The sequence below is a fragment of the Mandrillus leucophaeus genome, unplaced genomic scaffold (genome assembly GCF_000951045.1).
Source record: "Mandrillus leucophaeus isolate KB7577 unplaced genomic scaffold, Mleu.le_1.0 Scaffold593, whole genome shotgun sequence".
NCBI classification, from domain to species: domain Eukaryota; kingdom Metazoa; phylum Chordata; class Mammalia; order Primates; family Cercopithecidae; genus Mandrillus; species Mandrillus leucophaeus.
Genome location: NW_012106397.1, coordinates 233387 through 254358, shown reverse-complemented (window position 1 = coordinate 254358; position 20972 = coordinate 233387). Strand labels below are relative to the sequence as shown.

The 20972-nt window shown below is 39.5% G+C and overlaps 1 protein-coding gene across 1 annotated transcript in view; it reads left to right on the top strand.

Annotated features, from left to right (window-relative positions):
- The window catches only part of HIATL1 (hippocampus abundant transcript-like 1), a 95592-nt gene extending 77897 nt beyond the window's left edge, over positions 1-17695 (top strand). Inside the window, exons 6-12 of the mRNA XM_011999437.1 lie at positions 3779-3997; positions 5684-5797; positions 8506-8577; positions 10883-10995; positions 13127-13224; positions 15097-15239; positions 15954-17695. Coding sequence (XP_011854827.1) covers positions 3779-3997; positions 5684-5797; positions 8506-8577; positions 10883-10995; positions 13127-13224; positions 15097-15239; positions 15954-16205 — 1011 coding nt within the window. The 3' untranslated portion in view covers positions 16206-17695. The remainder of the gene's footprint in view (positions 1-3778; positions 3998-5683; positions 5798-8505; positions 8578-10882; positions 10996-13126; positions 13225-15096; positions 15240-15953) is intronic.
- The last annotated feature ends 3277 nt before the right edge of the window (positions 17696-20972 follow it).

The following is a 20972-nucleotide window of genomic DNA, read 5'->3' as shown; positions in this document are numbered from 1 at the left end:
TTACTGGAAAGCGAGTTTATTAGTCCTTTCCTGCACTGCTATAAAGAAATATCTGAGACGGGGTAATTTATAAAGAAAAGAGGTTTAATTGTCTCACAGTTCTGCAGGCTATAAAGGAAGCATAGAGGCTTCTGCTTCTGGGGAGGCCTCAGGAAGCTTTTACTCATGATGGAAGGCAGAGCCGGAGCAGGCATCTTCACATGACTGAAGCAGGAGGAAGAGAGAGCGAAGACGGAGGTGCTACACACTTTTAAACGACCAGATCTCAAAGAATTCACTCACTATTACAACCAAGGAAGGTGGTGCTAAACCATTCCTGAGAAACTGCCCCCATGATCCAGTCACCTCCTACCAGGCCCCATCTTCAACAATGGGGATTACAATTGAACATTTGAATTTTTAAAAAAATTATTCTGATTTGTTTCTTGTTATCTGATCCTGAGGAGTGTTAAGCAGTCAAGGTGCACGAGTCTTTGTGCACCTAATTTTAATTGGAGAGGTGCTGAACCTCAGCAATGTTAATCCATTGTTAACTCTATTGGTGGTTGTGTGTTTTGGACATACATTTGGGACATGGTATGTAGAAAAGGACTACGTTCACTCATTCATCAAATACATAGTTGCTGAATAACGAAAGTTATAGGAGACCGTTTTTCTGATAATTTCACACCAGACAGTGTTTCTAATTTTCTCAGGCATGGTAATGGCATTATGGTTATGTAGAAGAAAGACTTGTTAGAAGATAGCTGAAGTGTTTTACATCAGTGTCAGGACTCTGCCAGTTATTTTCAGATAGTTCGGGGAAAAGATAGCATAGCATGTGGTTGTGCATGGGTGGGTATGTGTTCCAAGCCTGAACCTGTGAGACATGGAAGTATGCTTTGTACGATTCTCCCATCCTCCTCTGTATTTGAAAACATTCAGAATAAGAAAGTGGAAGAAGAAAGATGATATGGCTAGGTTGTGGGGAATAGGCTGGAGAGAGATTGAATGCCAGAAACTTAGGTTATTTATCTCCTTTTCCTGGGTGTTTTAAATCTGCTTCCTGGAGTAGAGTAAGTTCTCATTCATTGCTGACTGAATGAATAACTTCCTGAATCAATGATGGGCATATAAATGAGTTACTACCGTTTCACAGAACACAACAGTTTTTACTTTGTTGACTTTAGACATCAGTAGTTTGAAAACTACTCTTTCAACCCCACTTCCCTCTGACTATTCTACCTTCCCTCTCTCTCCTTGCTTCTTCCCTCCACTCCTGAATGTCCCTCTCATGCCATGCCCCAAAAAGGGGCTTCTCCAGAGTCGTGATGGAGGAGGACAGAGATAGAAGCTGATAGGAAAGCTTCAAATAAGGCAAGATTTGGAGCTCACTCAGGAACACCCAAAACAGAAATAGGCCGGGTGCGGTGGCTCACGCCTGTAATCTCAGGACTTTGGGAGGCTGAGGCGGGGGCAGATCACACGGTCAAGAAATCAAGACCATCCTGGCCAACATGGTGAAACCCCGTTTCTACTAAAAATACAAAAATTAGCCGAGCGTGGTGGTGTGCACCTGTAATCCCAGCTACCTGGGAGGCTGAGGCAGGAGGATTGCATGAACCCGGGAGGCGGAGGTTGCAGTAAGCCAAGATTGCGCCACTGCCCTCCAGGCTGGCAACAGTCAGACCCGCCTCAAAAAAAAAAAAAAAAAAAAAAAAAAAAAAATTCCACCCTCGCCAACTCCAAAAGTTGCCCGCGCCCCCGCCAAAAAAAAAGAGAAAAAAGAAGGCAGGTTGTTTATGTTCAACATGTGCCCATAAGGCTTGGCCAACAGAGTGGTGAGGGACAGCTTTCTTCTACAGCATGGGAAATACTGTTGAGATACTCATTTTTCTGCAGTATTATTAGATTTTTGTTCCTCCCTTTCAGCTGAGAAACCATTCACACAGCTGTTGTGCTGAGCAGTAGTGCTTTCAGGAAAGATTTAAGAGAGTTCTAACCAGAAGTGCCTGTGACTTCATTACCCTCTCCAGCTCAGCTCCTCATTGTGTAATGGCAGTTAGGATTAATGTCTACTCATAGGGGCACTGAGAGAAATCAGTGAGCGTGCACATCCGGACTGAGACAGCACTCAGCTGAAGTGTGCTCCCAGCCAGCATAAGCAACTCAGCATGCAAGGCTGCCTGGATTGCAGTCTACCTATCTTACAGATATAGGAGAATTTATTGCCAATTAATTACAGAATGTGTCAATCAAGTTCTAAGGAGCATTTTGAGACCCATTAAAGAACAATATAAAAATATGTGCAACTTCCTTACTCAAACTTCTTCATTAAACCAAGAAAGTAGTAATTCTTTCAGGGCTACAGCAATGATTAGTCAAATTAATAAGTGAGTTAACACTAAGAGTTTGTTGTGGTGAAATCATTCTTTAGATTTATTCATCAGAGTTGTATTGAATGTTAAATGAAAGAGGAGTTTAGATAAAAAAACAAACTAAGCAAGTAGGCTACTTTAGGCTTTAAGATAGACACATTTTGCAGAGTTTCATGAGGCCATAGACCCTTTAACACCTGAAGATGCTGCAGCAGTGCTGCCCTAACACCTGAGAAGAGTGTAGGAATGTTCCCATAACTTTGCATGTCGTTGCAGTTTATAATGCAGTTATTTGGTTGCCCTGATATTCTTGAATAAAGCGGGAAAAACTGAGGGCAAGAGCTTTGTCGTCTTTGTCTGGTACATAGTAGATACTCAGTAAATATTGAATGAAGGATTCCTATTCCCCAAATTGGAATTTTCCACATTCTTTTTTTTTCCCTTCAAGAATACTTATTTTTAGCTTTTACAGTACTTTTAGTATAATACTAATTTCAGATATAGTGTTTTTTTATTCAGTTGGGAGATGATGGATGAAACATTTTTTTATTGCCAGAATTTTTGTGATTTTTAATAAAATCCATTAGAAGTTTAAAAAGCTAACTTAGAGATATGCATTTGACATTTAGTGTGGTTATAATTTGGAGTTTGCCCAATAAGCATCTGACCATTCAGATTGTGTTCTAAATAAAGTGGGCATTCCACATGCTTATAGAAATGCAGTGTGAAGGGCTTCACTGTGGCTTTAGGTTGTGGGTGTGCTTAGCTGGTTCTGTGGTCAGGTGGTGACAGAGAGACAAATCTACAGCTGTCTAGTCAAAAAGCTTCAACTTCCACCTCAACGAATTCTTTGTTGTTAATAGTTTTTTTTCTAAGAATAGCAGATGGTTCCCCCTGACCCCCAGCAGTGCTAATGAAATGACCACCACATGATAAAATGTTCAAACGGTGCAGTGTTTTTAGAAGATTAAATCAAGCACAGTCCCTGAGTAGTTCATAGGTTTTGTCATCAGCCCTACAGGAATTCTTTTCATACCGTCTCACATCCCCAGTCCCCAGTTAAAGAAGACCAAAGAGCTAATGTTTTATTTGTGGGGAAGGTTTTTACAGTTTTTATTTCTAATAAGATAATTGTTTTTTACTCTTGTAGCTCTGCAGGGTATCTCCAGTTAGTTAATAGTTTGTGAACACATTCTTAAATCCCTTTAATTCTTTTTCATTCTTAAAATTTATATGCAACACATTTCTTTTGTCTTACTTAAAGCCAGGGAGGCATGGCTGCAGGTATGCACCTGTGGGAGCCTGGTTGAGTGTGCTTTCCTGAAGGTGTGCACCTGCAGCAGGCAGGACCTGGGTAAGGAGATGCTTTCCCCACAGGGGTTCACCTGTGGGACCCTGGGTGAGAGTGTGCTTTCCCACAGGTCTCAGCCACCTTTGCGGCTAGTCTTGTCAGCAGCCCGGCCATTGGAGCATATCTTTCTGCCAGTTATGGAGACAGCCTCGTTGTGCTGGTGGCTACAGTGGTGGCTCTTCTGGACATCTGCTTCATCTTAGTGGCTGTTCCAGAATCTCTGCCTGAGAAAATGAGACCGGTTTCCTGGGGAGCTCAGATTTCTTGGAAACAAGCGGACCCTTTTGCGGTAAATAAAAATATGGAAATATTTACTTTCCTAAATGTCTTTCTAAGCCAAGCAAATGAAAGTATGTATGTGCAGTCTCAAAGATCCTAGCAGTTGTTGAGTTATTTCTTTAGTAAAAATAGAAAAACAAAATTAATTGCAAGTAAGGGATTTAGTCTTTGTATTAAGAAACATATAGAATTGGTACTTAAGCATGTCTTAAGGGAAGAGAGAGAAAATGTCTAGTTAATTCTTGATGAGAATTTGGGAAGAAAGTTTCTTTTTGCATGGTTGTTTTCATCCTTTTTAAACAAAATGAGTGAAAGTGATCATTTGAAGTGGTCATTTTCACTCATTTTAACTCAAAAAGGATAAATGCCTTTGGTTTGAATGAGTTATTTTAATTTTGACCAGAGATGTTTAATTTGTATGTTACAGATTATTGTTTTCTATAATATGTCTCTCCCTCCCTGTCTCCCTCCCTCTCTCCCTCTCTCACTCTCTCCCTCCCTCCTTCCCTCCTTCCCTCCCTCTCCTCTCCTCCACCCCCTTCTTTTTTTTTTGGCATGGGAAGGTGATGTGTCACACAGCTGGAAAAAGTATCTTATGTCTCACCTTCTCTCTACCCTACCTGGTTTGAAATTGTTCTTGGGGAAAAAAAAAATTTGTACACAAAGAAAAGAACCAGCGGTTTGGTTTTCACTTTTTGTCCCCCAAGTTTACCTTTCAGAAAAATTCATTTAATTAGTTAAAAATTACTTTTTCTGAAATACCACGAGCGCATGACCTAGGGATCCTGCCTGTTATATTATTGTCACAATGTCAGACACCAAAAGAAATATTTAGAGAAGGAAGCCAGTAGTGGGGTTGGGAGCCAGCCAGTTAGGCTTCCCACCTTCTTTTGTAGTGATCAAGTTACACATCAAAGCTCCTCTGTGAAGTAGAGCTACTGTGGCTTACTTTTCAGGGCAATTGTGAGGATTATTGTTAATGTGTATAAATTAACTAGCGTAGTGTCTGTTGCCCAGCAAAGTCTCAACAAACATTAGCTGCTTTTGCTATTAATTACATAAAAGCTATGGTCTGATGACCAGAAACTCTGCAGCACTTTCCATTCCTTTGGTATTAACTTACCATTTGGTTCTATTCAACAATCCTGTGTATGTAAGAAGGATTTTTCAACAAGGTTGTAACATTCAACAAGTTCTTACCAGTTTGACCCTATGGCTGGAGCATACTTATCTGTCTACCAGATATACAGATAAATTGAATATGAACACTTTGAAGAATAGAGTGAATTTACATATATGGAAACCTCTGTACTGAATATGACTTTAAAGAAGTTACATTATGAATCGAGAGAAGTGATTTTCTTAAAAGGTTCTGTAGGAATGTATTTCCAGGTTTTGTTTATAGAAAGTTCAGGATCTGTTCAGGAATTTTAATCAGTGTGTTAACAAAGATGAATAAGTGTGTTTTGTGGGGTTTTTTTTTTCTCCTTCTTTTTAGCTATATGATTTGAAATACATACCTCTGAAATTAAGACTTGTAACTTTCTCAGAAAGATGGTGATAGAACTTCCTTTTATTACCATTTGACTTTTGTTATTCATCTTAATAGATCAAAATAATGAAGCTAATGTCCCAGAACATTGGCAACATAAATGGGTATTGGCATTTTAAGTGTGTTCTTTCTGCTTATTCTCAGTCGTTGAAGAAAGTTGGAAAAGATTCTACTGTCTTACTAATCTGCATCACCGTGTTTCTTTCATACCTTCCTGAAGCTGGACAGTATTCAAGTTTTTTTCTCTATCTTAGGCAGGTGAGTAGTGAGTGGCTAGTAGCCTTTCAATACCAGGAAAATCAAAGATGGAGATTTGTCTAAAGATATTTTGAGGAAACCACTGCAGAGGAAAAAACATGTGAACTTGCTTCTAGTTATAAATGTAGGTGCTGGCATATGATTACTAAACAGGGCACCTTTAATGCAATGATTTATAGTAAGATAATTACTGTGGGAAATTTTTTTTCTTGAGAATCAGAATTAGCAGAAACATAATTTTTTTTTTTTTTTGAGACAGAGTTTTGCTCTTGTCCCCTAGGCTGGAGTCCAATGGCATGATCTTGGCTCACTGCAACCTCCACCTTCCAAGTTCAAACGATTCTCCTGTCTCAACCTCCCGAGTAGCTGGGATTATAGGCATGCACCACCATGCCCAGCTAATTTTTGTATTTTTAGTAGAGACAGGGTTTCACCATGTTGGCCAGGCTGGTCTCAAACTCCTGACCTCAAGTGATCCACCCGCCTCAGCCTCCCAAAGTGCTACGATTACAGGCATGAGCCACCATGCCCAGCCAGTTTTGTTTTTGTTTTTTTTTTTAATAGACTATTTTTCTACAACAGTTTTAGGTTCACAGCAAAATTGAGAGTAAAATATGGAGATTTCCCATATATCCCCTATCCCCACACATGCATAGCCTCCTCCACTATCAACATCTGCCACCGGGGTGGGGAAATTTTTACACCTGATGAACCTACATTGACAAATTATCTTAACATAAAGTCCACAGTTTACATTAGGATTCATGCTTAGTGTTGTACATTCTATGGGTTTGGACAAATGTATGATGACATGATAACGTATCCACCCTTACAGTATCAACACAGTGAATTTTCACTGCAAAAATCCCTTGTGCTATGCCTGTTCATCTCTCCCTGCACCACCAACCCCTGGCAACCACTGATCTCTTTATTGTCTCCATAGTTTTGCCTTTTTCATTCAGTATGTAGCCTTTTTAGATTGGTTTCTTTCAATTAATAATATGCATTTAATGTTCTTTCATGGCTTGATAGCTCATTTTGTTTTTGGCATTTGTTTGGATTTGCCACTGAATGACACCTTACTTGCTTCCAAGTTTTGACAGTTGTGCATAAAGTTGCTGTAACATTCATATACTGTAATGTTTTAAATCTTTAATAATATTAAATTTAACAGATAAAACTTATTTCAGACATGCCCTTGTTCCAAGTCTGACTGAAGCCAGCTTGCTGAGGCATCTTCAGTAGGTCATGGCTCAACTGCTGCTGTGGACTTCAGAGGGGCTCAAAAGCATTAATCAAAATCTTCCCTCTCTAGAGTCTTTTACACTTTAAAAAAATTTATACCCCATTTTGTCCCTCAAAATAGATAATTGACTTAAGGCATTTAAAAAAAAAGAAAACCAAAAACTTCCCCTTTCCCACCGTTCTTCAGCTCTCTGGGATTGCTCAGACCTAAACTGCCTTCCTTTGCATCCTGTGCTCTTTTACTGATTTCACTGCAAGGCAGGCCTTTTCCTAATAGTTTACTTTGACAGAGCAAGTATCCTCCTAAGATAAATTCCTCTTTTTCTGGTGATATTTAAAAATGAAATATATTAAATTCTTCATTCTGATAGTTTTCCTAGGTCTTTTTCATTAGCCAGTTGTGTGCCTGGAAGCAAGACACTCATTTATGAAATGAGAACAATGTATATAATTTAATCCCATAATTTTTAAAGTCCTTTTCCTGAATTTTAATATAGGGCAAAATAATGTAACTTTTTTTTTTTCTTGAGACGAAGTCTCGCTTTGTTGCCCAGGCTGGAATACAATGGCGTAATCTTGGCTCACTGCAACCTCTGCCTCCCGGGTTCAAGCTGTTCTCCTGCCTCAGCCTTCTGAGTAGCTGGCATTACAGGCGTGCGCCACCACGTCTGGCTAATTTTTTGTATTTTTAGCAGAGATGGGGTTTCACCGTGTTGGTCAGGCTGGTCTCGAACTCCTGACCTGATGATCCGCCCACCTCGGCCTCCCAAAGTGCTGGGATTACAGGCATGAGCCACCGCGCCCAGCCCCAAAATAAGCTAACTTTTTAAAAACTTGATATTTAAGACTTAAAAGTTGTAGACATTTCAGAGATACTGTTATGGTCAGAGGCTTAGAAATCATTGCCTGGTTACTTTGGCTGCTTGTTAGAATCACCATGGGAGCTTTTAAAACATACCAGTGCCTGTGTCATACCCTCAGAGAGCCTGATTTAATTGGTCTCCAGTGGTCTTCCAGCATCTCACTGCTCTCCTTCCCTTGCTCTCCTTATCCCTTGTCTTTTGCTCACATCATGATTTTAATGTGCAGGCAAAGTTGAAAGCCACTAGCTTTGCTAATGAGTAGTGCTGTATTGGTAGCATCAAAAGTCAGTCATTTTCTTTCATTTTTTATTACTTGATATCATTATATTTACCAATTTGTGGTTTGAGGATGGAGAGGATATATAAAACAACAGGTAGACATATAATAGAAAATGTCTGAAAATAAGTTGTTCCTGCTTATAACGATTTCTTATATCAGTTTTAGATATAAATTAGTGGTTACACAGGTTCAGCTTTCAGCACTGTCTTAATTTGCCACTGGTTTTATGAATTTTCCTCAACTTACTGTAATAGAACATAATATTCCTTATTATTTTATAATATCTATATTACTAAAGTGTTTTCATTCCATTCCCTTAGGTCATAGGTTTTGGATCTGTTAAAATTGCAGCATTCATAGCTATGGTAGGAATTCTGTCTATTGTGGCTCAGGTGAGTATCATTTTATCTATACTTTAAAAATTAAAAAAAATCCTGATAACCATAGTTTCACAGGAAGCCACATATAAAAATACAGGGAGATATTCCCTGAACTGCTACCTCAGTCCCTCACCCCCTGCTATGGTAAGGTCTTGCACAGCTATAGTGTAATACCAGATCAAGAAAACTGATGTGAATGTGGTCCACAAAACTATTCCTTCTTATATAATGTGTTGAGGTTATTTTCTTTTTTGAGGGTGTAATTTAGGGGAAATTTTTTATGTTTTTTTTTAAAACAATGTTTTAAAAATTATGTCCTTGACCAGGCAGCCCAGCTTGGTGACTGGCATCCACTCCTTGTCTTCAGCCTTGCCTCTCTCAGCTCAGGGGCCCTGGCCCGATGCCACTGCCTAAGCCTTCTCACCACAGTGGTTCCCCATCCCAGGCCCCTGGGGGCCTCTGGCGCTCCCCTTGCACCGGTGTCATCTGCCATTTAGTGTTTTCTCGGAGAAGATGATTTAGGAGAAGTTTGATACAACTTTCCCTACTTTTTAGAATATTTGTCATAACCTCTGCTGGGTTAATTATTTTATTTGCTTTTACATCATCCAAAATAGTAAATAATTATAATCTATCTCTGGATTGCAAAATCAACTAAGAAAATGTTTCAGTGTTATTTTAATCTTGAAATGTAAGTAGAAGTGAAAAGCAGAAATGAAAATTGGTAACTGCTTCAACTCCTACTGTTCCCAGGACTAAAGAAATATGAATCAGAGCATTAAAATATATTCAGTGAGGGCCGGACATGGTGGCTCACACCTGTAATCCCAGCACTTTGGGAGGCCGAGGCAGGTGGATCACCTGAGATCAGGAGTTCCAGACCAGCCTGGCCAATATGGTGAAACCCTGTCTGTACTAAAAATACAAAAATCAGCTGGGTGTGGTGGCACGTTCTTGTAATCCCAGCTACTCAGGAGGCTGATGCAGGAGAATCGCTTGAACCTGGGAAGTGGAGGTTGCAGGGAGCCGAGATGGTGCCACTGCACTCTAGCCTGGGTGACAGAGTACGATTGTCTCAAAAGAGAGGGGGGGAAAATATATACATATATAAAATTTTCAGTGAGTAAAGAGCATTAACCATTTCCCCATCTATTGTAAATACAGTACCGGAAAAGGTGAAGCATATTGTCCTCAAATTAATTCACTGTTGTGCTGAGGCACATTCACTGTATTGTGTGGTACTGCCTACGGGTTGTTTCCCTGAAATGGCTACCAGGGAAGCAGAGCATTCTTCTGTGGTAACCCTCTCTCAGGGAGAAATGAGAAGGCTGCAAAACTGCTTTACGAAAATACTCCATTTGACAAGGCTTATGGGAATGCATCAAGGCAAAGGCCATTTTTGTTTTTGTTGAAATGTGTTGCAAATGTAAATTATGTTAACCTTTCAAGTTGATCATTTTGGTTTTTTACAAAATCAAACATTAACTCTAGTTAGTTAGCCCAGCCATCTTTTTTTTTTTTTTGAGATGGAGTCTCCCTCTGTCACCCAGGCTGGAGTTGGAGTGCAGTGGTGTGATTTCGACTCACTGCAACCTCCACCTCTCGAGTTCAAGTGATTCTACTGCCTCAGCCTCCCAAGTAGCTGGGACTACAGGTATGCGCCACCATGCCTGGCTAATTTTTGTATTTTTAGTAGAGACAGAGTTTCACTGTTCTGGCCAGGCTGGTCTCGAACTCCTGACCTCGTGATCTGCCTGCCTCGGCCTTCCAAAGTGCTGGGATTACAGGCGTGAGCCACTGCACCCGGCCAGCCCAATCTTTTATCCAATCCCTTTTCAGACTGTCTCACTCTAGTTATATTTAGCAGAGTATATATTTGTTAAAATCAAACTTACATCAATTCCAACTTCATAACCTTCCAGCAGAAGCTCTTATGTTCTGTAAATGTTCAGCAGGAGTTTGCTATTCACAGATATTTAAGTGATTAGCATTTCTCCAAAGAGACTGAGGCTGTCCCTGTCAATCATGGTAACTGGTGAACAGTTGTGATATTCTTTCGGGAAGTGCCAGCAGAGCACCAGGTAGACAGGCTTCTTAGGGAGGGGGCTGAAAGCGTTGAGCCCCAGGTCAGGCTGGGAGCCCCCAACACTCCACCCCTGTAGAGAGTCATCAGTTCTGTCCAGACTCTGAAGTCGCAGGTCAGGCAGTGTGCCCTTAGAGGTCCCTGGTCATCAGGGAAAGGTCTTCACACACAGAGCTTGTATTTTAATTCTGTGTGTTGATGTGGTTTTTCAGAGTTGTCTCCTTTAATTTGCAGACGGCCTTTCTTAGCATCTTGATGAGATCATTAGGAAATAAGAATACTGTCCTCCTTGGCTTGGGCTTCCAGATGCTCCAGTTAGCCTGGTACGGTTTCGGATCTCAGGCCTGGTAAGCCTCACTCTTAGATTCTCATAAACTGCCAGACAGATGCCTCTTAGGGAGCTTGGGGTGGACGGGTATGATGAGAAGGAAGCAAGGGTTATTTTACTGGTTTGGTGTATTCAACGTTGCAGAAACCATTAGGCTTTAATTTGGGGAAATGTGTAGCTAGATAACAGGATTATTTATAAAGACTGCCTTCATGTCATTGGACTTTCACAGAATTGTTCCTTAATTGAATGTATCTCTCTCTTCCCTCCAGCCCCCAAATAAAGTTTTATGTCTGCTTTTTAAAGCATATGCCAGTTTTTTTTTTTCCCTTCCCTGAGACGGAGTCTCACTCTGTTGCCCAGGCTGGAGTGCAGTGGCACGATCTCAGCTCACTGCAACCTCTGCCACCTGAGTTCAAGAAATTCTTCTGCCTCAGGCTCCTGAGTAGCTAGGATTACAGGCGTGTACCACCACGCCCAGCTAATTTTTGTGTTTTTAGTAGAGACGGGGTTTCACCATGTTGACCAGGCTGATCTCGAACTCATGACCTTGTGATCTGCCCGCCTCAGCCTCCCAAAGTGCTGGGATTATAGGCATGAGCCACCTCACCTGGCCACATACGCCAATTTTGAGACACTGAATATAGTCAAAAGCAAAACAAAAAGATACAAAAAAATGACTGATTATGGCAAGCTTCACTATCATTGACTATCATTAGCTATCATTAATTGAGTGACCTTGAGGCAATAACATAACCTTAATAAATCATTTGAGTTTGAACACAAAGATTTCTTCCAAAACCATGTGCATTCTGCCGCAGTTATTACTACCATATTAGATTCCCATAAACAGCAAGGAAGGTCAAAATAAGCTCAGTGGAATAAGAAAAAATAGAAGGAATTGTGAGTTTTGTTTTGTTAATGTGGCAGGTTTCTCCATGTGCCTGGTGGGCAAATGCAGAAATGCCATCTCCATTTTAGATGGTAGAGCTGGTCCTTACTTTGGACACATAAACAGACAACATAATTTAGAGAAACTAGAATTGCCTTAGTTATCAGTGTTTAGTTTGGGGAGTAAGTACATGTGCCCATTCGGAATTTCGGAATTTCATTTGATCCGCTTGCTCTTTTTTTTTTTTTTTAAGAGAGAGGGTCTGGTTCTGTTGCCTAGGCCAGAGTACAGTGGCACAATCATGGCTTACTGCAGCCTCAAGCTCCCAGGCTCAAGCGATCCTCCCACCTCAGCCTCCTGAGTAGCTGGGAGTATGTGCATGCACCACCACGCCTGGCTAATATTTTGATTTTTTTTTTTTTTTTTTTTGTACAGACAAGGTCTCATGTTGCCCATGCTAGTCTTGAACTCCTGGGCTCAAGCAATCCTCCTGGCTTGGCCTCCGGAAGTGCTAGGATTACAGTCATGAGCCACTGCCCGTAGCTGTCTGTGACTTTTTACCAGATTAACTTGTTTGATTCTCCTTGTTCTTTTTGACTTTGCTCCTGTGAACTTTGGCTCAGTAGGTGATTTAGTCACATCCATGCAGTGTTAAAAAGACTGTCATCATATAAGGTTTTTCTTTTTCAGTAATGATCATCCCAAAGTTGGGGCCTCACTTTACTCACTCACACTTCATACTGTTAAAACTCTTTTATTGAGAGAAGGACAAAGGTCTAAAGAGGAAAGCAGGGTCTGTTTTTCCAGTTGGAGGCACACCATGCTGTTGAGGGGTAGCAAACTGTGTAGCTCAAGGGCAGTGGGAAGGTGAGCCTTTGAGAGGTACAAAGAAAAAATGAGAAGTCAGTGGAGAAAATGTGATATTTATAGAAACAAAAATCTCCTTGCGAACTTCATTGAGGTTATGTCTAAAGACGGCAATAGGGAGACCAGGGAGAAGAAAAGTTTGTAAAAGAAGTAAAATCAATAAACAAAGGTTTCCTGGCCCTTCTGTCCGCATCCTAGGCCATTAGTTTTCTGCAATGTGATGTGTAACCTTGTAGGTTTAAAAAAGAATGCCTTTTTAGAGACAAAAAAATAAATAAAATGTAACAGGAGAAAACAGAAGGCATTTGTACTTTTGCCACTGATTGCATTCTGAATAGTGAGCTCTTTGAGGCTGGCCTGCTGCCTGACTGTGCCTGTCCTGTCATTGCAGGATGATGTGGGCAGCAGGGACCGTGGCCGCCATGTCCAGCATCACATTTCCAGCAATCAGTGCCCTCGTCTCTCGGAATGCAGAGTCAGATCAGCAAGGTGAGGTCACTGCCCGCCCTTGTTTTTCTCCTTCAGTGGGAGACCTCCCTGCTAGAAGCCGGAGAAGCTCTGAGTTCTCCCCATCGACAGCAGGAGCTGACAGCCATGTAGCCCCTTCTCAAGGATCATACCTATTTTCTTTGTCAGATAGAAACATTCTGTTTTCCTCTCTGCTTTAATCTTACACTTACATTTTTTAAAGCTAGACTTAGCAGTTCAGATTACTAACAATTAGAACTATTAATATTCCCTTTTCAGTTTTGATACCTCTTTTCTTCTTTAGTGTCACAATTAAGCAGACTATAGTCACATTTTAACAGATGTCTATTAAATAATGAAAAACCAGTTAACCACGAGTTACTTAATTACTTTATTCACTAAAATGTATTTGGAATAACTCATAGTCTGTGAGCGTAATTTAGAAAATAGTGTTTGAGAGTAGTAAGAAAAAGTCTGTGTGGTTGTTGATAGTTAGACGTTGAGTGAGAGATTAAATTAAAATTAAGACTGCTATGTGGAAAATAGCTTTCCACCATCTAGATCCATATCTCATCCTTCCCGTGCTTCTGCTTCCCTTCCTGTCCTGTCTTGTCCCTGTCTCTTATACACATCTAGATGTGTATAAGAGACAGAGGCTGGAGTGTAGTGGTGCGATCTTGGCTCCCTGTAGCCTCTGCCTCCTGTGCTCAAGTGATCTCCCAGTCAGCCTCCCAAGTACCAGGGACTAGAGATGCACACTACCATGCCCAGCTAATTTTTTGTATTTTTAGTAGAGATGGGGTTTCACCATGTTGCCCAGGCTGGTCTCAAACTCCTGGGCTCAGTTTACCTGCCTTGGACTCTCAAAGTGCTGAGATTACAGACGTGAGCCCCCGTGCCTGGCCTGCTTTCCTTTCAAGCAGTTCCCATGGCTAGATTTAATCCCTTTCCTTCTCTATCTGCTAATGGCTCACCTCATTGTATTCAGGAAGAAGTAGTAGAGAATTTTAGAGGGAGAAAAAATTTTAATGCCTAAGAGCCCTTTAAAAAGTTTTAGTAAAAAACTATATTGGAAAGGATAGTTGATTCATTGCTTTTTTTTTTCTATATCAGAAGTTAGGTATCTTACTCATATTACATTGTTAAATATTGTCCCTTGAAGACCACACATTCTGTATGTCGTCACTCCTGACTACAGTAACTCACTTGGCTTGCATCCTCAGGGAGGTGCTGTGTCTGAAGTGAAGATGTGACCCATCCGTGGAGGACTGTCACTGCCTTGGCATCTGACAGATGCCATCCTGTCATTTGGGGCATGGATTTTCTTTTGACTGTTTTTATACTTACTCATGTCAATATACATGTTTCTGAATGTCAGCATATAAAAGTTTTGGAACACATTGTATTAGGCTGAATTATATACTACCATTTTTGATATACAGAAACATTCATTTCATACAGTTCAAGCTAACTTTTTACTTGCTATGTTAGAAAGCATTTGGCACTTCTGGGTTTTTCAGTGTAGGTCTCTAGGGAGACAGGCCTGGAATACACCTGTGAAGATGAAGTCTGCCTAGTGGGGACTGGTCTGTATTCCTGAGACCAGGGCTGCCAGAGGTGAAGAGCAGGTTTTTGTTGTGAAAGCACCAGAAATGACCAGAGCAGGGAAATCTCAGTTGACAGAAAAGTGGAAATTGCCTGAAATGGGAGGATATTAAAGTTTTGGATTTTATTTTATAATGGATGAAGTCTTCCTAATCTACTTTCATTAGCATGCTTTCTCCTCAGTCTTGCCAAATTAGTATATCTTGGTTGTGAGAAAGTACTGTTCAGCTCCAAATCTTGTGATGCCTTTCCGAGAAGACTGGCATTCTTTTCTTTGTTCTGATTTAGGAGTTGCCCAGGGGATCATAACTGGAATAAGAGGACTATGCAATGGCCTGGGGCCAGCACTGTATGGCTTCATATTCTACATGTTCCATGTGGAACTGACTGAGTTGGGCCCGAAACTGAATTCTAACAACGTTCCCCTGCAGGTAATTTGGTCGTAAGTCTAGTTTTGTAACAACAGTTATGTATGATTATAGCAAAATCCTGTGACCTTAAATTTGGAGAGCATTCTTACTTGTATGTTACTATATTTTATTTGACAGCAATAAGTATTGTGTTCATTGCTTCTCAGGATCAGGGAGGGGTCATTTTAGTGATTTAATTAATATCTTATGTAAAAGATACGTCTTAACTTTGTTCAGATTCTGTTTTCACCTACACAATCACTATGCTATTCTCTGGCTAAGCCCAGACCAGTTAAAATTTGAAATGACCTAAAAATCCAGCTAAAAATTGAGCTAAGGTACTTTTGTGCTATTTATTTGAAATTTCTTCCCTTGTTCTTCCCTCTAAGCCATATTTAGTATAGATATCTATATAAAGCTGGAATTAATGTTAACGTACAAAGGTGCATGATCTGAAGTCATAGGATGGGATTATAGGTTAACAGCTGTTGCTTAAAAGCCTACAGTTTTGCTGAAGCTATTTAGAAGTGGTACAGAAAGCAGTTAATTAGTTGCCCTTTTTCATATTCCAAACACCAAGCTCTAGTGGAGTTTGCCTTGACATTTAATGAAACATTTGCTTATGAGAATATGATTCACTTTTTGGTGGTGTGTTTTTTTGGGTAATCTAGGAATAATTTCGAGTTAAAAGACTAACTGTATTCTTGGTCTCCATTTGTTTTCCACATCCATCAGGGAGCTGTCATCCCAGGCCCACCATTTTTATTTGGGGCATGTATAGTCCTTGTGTCTTTTCTGGTTGCCTTATTCATTCCTGAATACAGTAAAGCCAGTGGAGTTCAAAAACACAGTAACAGCAGCAGCGGCAGCCTGACTAACACCCCAGAACGGGGCAGTGATGAGGACATTGAACCACTGCTGCAAGATAGCAGCATTTGGGAGCTCTCTTCATTTGAGGAGCCTGGGAATCAGTGCACTGAGTTGTAAACTCGGCAGAAGGTGGGATTCTGCATACGCCATCTCTGAGAGCCATGGAGGGAGCCACACCCCTGGTGACTTCATGGTGCTGGATGGGAGATGCTAGCGGCATCCTTCAGGGCCAAGTTTGATAAATACCACCACCATCGTTCTGCTCTTCCTCCTCCTGTTTTTTTTTTTTTTTCTCTTACATTTTTTTTTCCTGTTTATACATTAGAATAAGATAAGATTTGAAATACTTCCCTGCAAATAATGTGCAACTCTCAAGGTGAAACTCAAATAGAAAAAGTCATCTCTCTGGTAGAAAGGTTGGCTTTCCTGTAAGACTGTAGACTAAGTGACAGCAGTCTTTCCATGCCCTTTTCAGCAAAAGGTACAGAACTATAGTGGGACTGCCATCTCTGGCAAGATTTCAGGTAAAGAATGTCTCCTTAATTTCTACCTTGCTGTTTCTCTGAATCAGCCCATAGGTGTTGATGAGTGGCCACTCTTAAGAGTCACTCAGTATCAGGGATCTATTGTCTTTGTTCAAAGGTCAAATAAAAACCTAGTCTCCTTTTATTCTACTTCCTGTTCTTGGCTAGAATGAAACTCAGCATATATACACTTCTGGACATAAATAATATTGAATAGTGATTACCTTTACTAGATGAAAGAAATTTTTATTACAAACTTAAATCATGTAAAACTCACAACGCAGATTCCTGGACCTAGTGTCCTGGTTTGGTCCGAGGTGATTTTACAGAAGAAAAAAAACAACTCAAGCATTCTGGTGACAACACAGAAATTGTAGGCTGCTTCTAAAAAGTTAGTAACAATTTGGAAATTCCTAAGTAGGATGAGAGTTAATAACTGGATACAAGTGAAGTTTATATCCAAGTTCAGACTCAAAGGCGTCATTATGATTTGCTGCTTCCTGTGTCTCCCATGTCCTACTTCTCATCCATTACACTCCTGCCTTAACTGCTCTGTTGTAGTATGCATTTGTTTTTAATTCATCTTTATTTCAATCTGTTTGACTTTCGAATCGCATGGGAATATGCACATTAAGTTGCTTTCTAAAATAAGGTTTTATGAAGCTGAGTTTCATGATAAGTGTCTTGCTGTTTTTTGAGATGTTTTATGGACAAAGAAAACTTTACAGATTTATATGTATTTTGCTGCACCGGTAAATGGACCATTAACTAGGGCCCACCTTTAACAGAGCACTCCTTTGAAAGTTTTATAGGTATGAAATATATGTAGATATTTGTAAAGGGTTTTAATTTTTTTCTGATGGGGTGCTGTGTAAATCTTGTATTTATAAATGTAATGAAGGTATTGACAGAAAAAATATATACAACTTTTATAAAGGATTGTGTACTGACTGAATACATTTAAAAGAAAATATATTTTGAAACCTGTTCTGCTATGAACAGAGATAACATATCTTTTTACTATGCTATTGGTTTTTAGGTTAAGCTTCTTAATGCATAATAAATTTACAGTGGATACTTTTATGTCTTTTGTGTCTTTTTTTTAAAGCAAATAGTATCATTGCTCTTTTGTGTTCTCTGTTGGGTGGGTTTCAGTTAAACTGAGTTGTAATCTTTCAGCTGATGCAAAAGGTTTGTATTTTCAAAAAAAATTTATTTTTAACAAAATTCCTTCAAAGTCTCCCTTCAAAAACATCATAACTACAGATGCTCCTTGACTTACCGATGGGGTTCCAATCCTGATAAGCCCATTGTAAGTTGAAAATATCATATGTTGCAAATGCATTTGATACAGCTTAGAAGCTTCAGCACTTTCATTATCAGCATGGTAGAGTATTGGTTGGTTACCCTCCTGATTGCATAGTGATTGGGAGCTGCAGCTCACTTGCCACTGCTTAGTGTCATGAGAGAGTATCATACCACATATTGCTAGCCTGGGAAAAAAATAAAAATTTGAAGTATGGTTTCTACTGAATGTGTATCACTTTTATACTGTCATGAAGTTGGAGACCATCTGTATTTTTATTTTTAAAAAACAGGGACAGAACAGAAATGCGTATATCCATGTTCACAGCATTCATAACAGCCAAAAGATGGAAAAAAGAACCTAAGTGCCCATTGACTGATGATGAATGGATAAACAAAATAGGTATATCCATACAGCAAACTATTATTCAGCCTTGAAAAGGAAGGAAATTCTGACATATGGTGCAAAATGGATGAGCATTTAACACATTATGCTAAGTGAAACAAGACAATCACAAAAAGACAAATACTGTATTGTGCCACTTAATGATATGCCTAGAGTAGTTACATTCAGAAAGCAGAGTAGTGCTCACCATGGGGAGGGAGAAGTAGGAAGCTGTTATTTAATGGGTACAAAGTTTCATTTTGCAAGGTAAGAAAAGTTCTGAGATGGTAATGGTAGGTTGTACAAAAGTGTGAAAGTGTACTTAATGCCACTGGACTGTATCCTTAAAAATGATTAAAAGGATAACTTTATATGTATATTTTACCACCATTTGAAATAAATGCTCTCATGGCATCTTTTTTATCATTGCTTATCACAATTGCAGTTACTTTACCCATTTTAACAAATATCCCAGCATGACAAACATCATTTTTTAAAATTAGTTTTAAATTTCGAAAAGATTTACCATTTCAACCATTCTAAAGTGTACAATTCTATGTTTTAAATATATTCACAAGGTTATGCCTGAACTTTACTTTTCCCAAAAAGAAATCCTGTGCCCTTTAGCATTCACTCTCAATCCTCCCTTTCCCCTCCCCTGGCAACCGTTAATCTACTTTGTCTCTCGAAATTTGCCTGTTTTGAACATTTCATATGAATGGAGTCATGCAGTATATGACCTTTTGTGTCTGGCTTCTTTCACATGTTTTCAAGGTTCATTCATGTTATAGTATGTCCAAATTTTATTCCTTTTTAAGGCTGAATAATACTCCATTGTATATACATACACGTTTTAAAAATTCATTTATCAGGTGATGGGCATTTGAACTTTCTCCCTCCTTTTGGCTATTATGAATAATCCTGTGGTGAACATTTGTGTACAAGTTTTTGTGCAAACATATGTTTTGAATTCATCATAGGTATATAGTTGGGAGTTAGATTGCTGGGTTCTGTAGTAACTTTATGTTTAACTGTTTGAAAAACCACCGAACTGTTCTCTGCAGCAGTTGCACACTTCAGTTTCCATCAGCAGTGTAGGAAGGCTCCAATCTCTATATCCTTATTAACACTGGTTATTTTCTGTTTTGTTGGTTATAGCCATCTAGTGGGTTTGAAATGATCTCTGTGTGTGTGTGTGTGTGTGTGTGTGTGTGTGTTTTGAGACGGAGTCTTGCTCTGTCACCCAGGCTGGAGTGACTGCCACTTCCACCTCCTGGGTTCAAGCAATTCTCCTGCCTCAACCTCTTGACTAGCTGGGATTAGGCACTCACCACCATGCCTGGCTAATTTTTGTATTTTTAGTAGAGACGGGGTTTCACCATGTTGGCTGGGCTGGTTTCAAACTCCTGACCAGGTGATCCGCCCACCTTGGCTTCCCAAAGTGCTGGGATTACAGGCGTGTGCCACCGCACCCGGCCCCTCATTGTGGTTTTGATTTGCATTTCTCTTAATGCCTAACCAAGTTGGGCATCTTTTCATGTGTGTTTGCCATTTGTATATTGTCTTTGGATAAATTTATTTGAGTCCTTTTCTCTGTTTTACAATTCTGTTGTTGCATTATAAACATAGTTCATGTATTCTGGATATTATTTCTATCAGATACATGATTATCAGATACATGGTTTGCAGTATTTTTTCACATTATGTGGGTTGTCTTTTCACTTTGTTGATGGTACCCTTTCATGTATAAGGTTGTAGTTTTTGATGAAATCAAGTTTAGCAATTTTTTTCTGTTGTTGCTTGTGCTTTTGGTGTCATGGCTAAGAATAAATACATTACCAAATCCAGGGTCATGAAGATTGTGTGTTCCTCCTATAGTTTTACGTTTTAGTTCTTATGTATTTAGTTCTTTAACTCATCATGAGTGGGTTTTTGTATAAGATGTCAGGTAGGAGTCTGGCTTCATTCCTCTGTGTCTGGGTATTTGTAATCTCAGTACCGCGTTGAAGAGACTATACTTTCTCCATTGAATGGTCTTAGCACCTCGTCTAAAAAGGTGACCATAGATAGATATATAGATTTGTTTCTGGATTTTTTATTCTATCCCATTGGTCAATATGCCTATCCTTATGCTCAGCACCACGACTTTAATTACCATAGCTTTTATGTGGTAATTGTTGAAATTAGGAGGTATGAGTCTTCCACCTTTGTTTTCAGTATTGTTTTGGCTATTCAGTATCCCTTGTGATTCCTTATGAATTTTAGTTTTGGCTTTTCCATTCTTCCCTGCGTGCTGTCCTCCTCCCCCACCACCAAAAAAAGAAGAAAAAAAAGGGGGGATTTTGATAGGGATTGTATTGACTATAGATCACTTTGGGTAGTACGATCGTCTTAACAGTATTAAGCCTTCCTGCACATGAATGTGAGATGTCTTTCCATTTATGCCTCTAATTTCTTTCAGTAATGAGTTGTAGTTTTTAGTGTACAAGTCTTGTTCCTCCTAGCTTAAATTTATTCCTGAGTATTTTTTCCTTTTTGATGCTATTGAAAATTGAATTATTTTCTAGATTTCATTTTCAGGTTGTTCATTGCTAGTGTATAGAAATATAACTGATTATTGTGTGTTGATCTTGTTTCCTACCATTTTGTTGAATTTCTTTACTCCAGTTG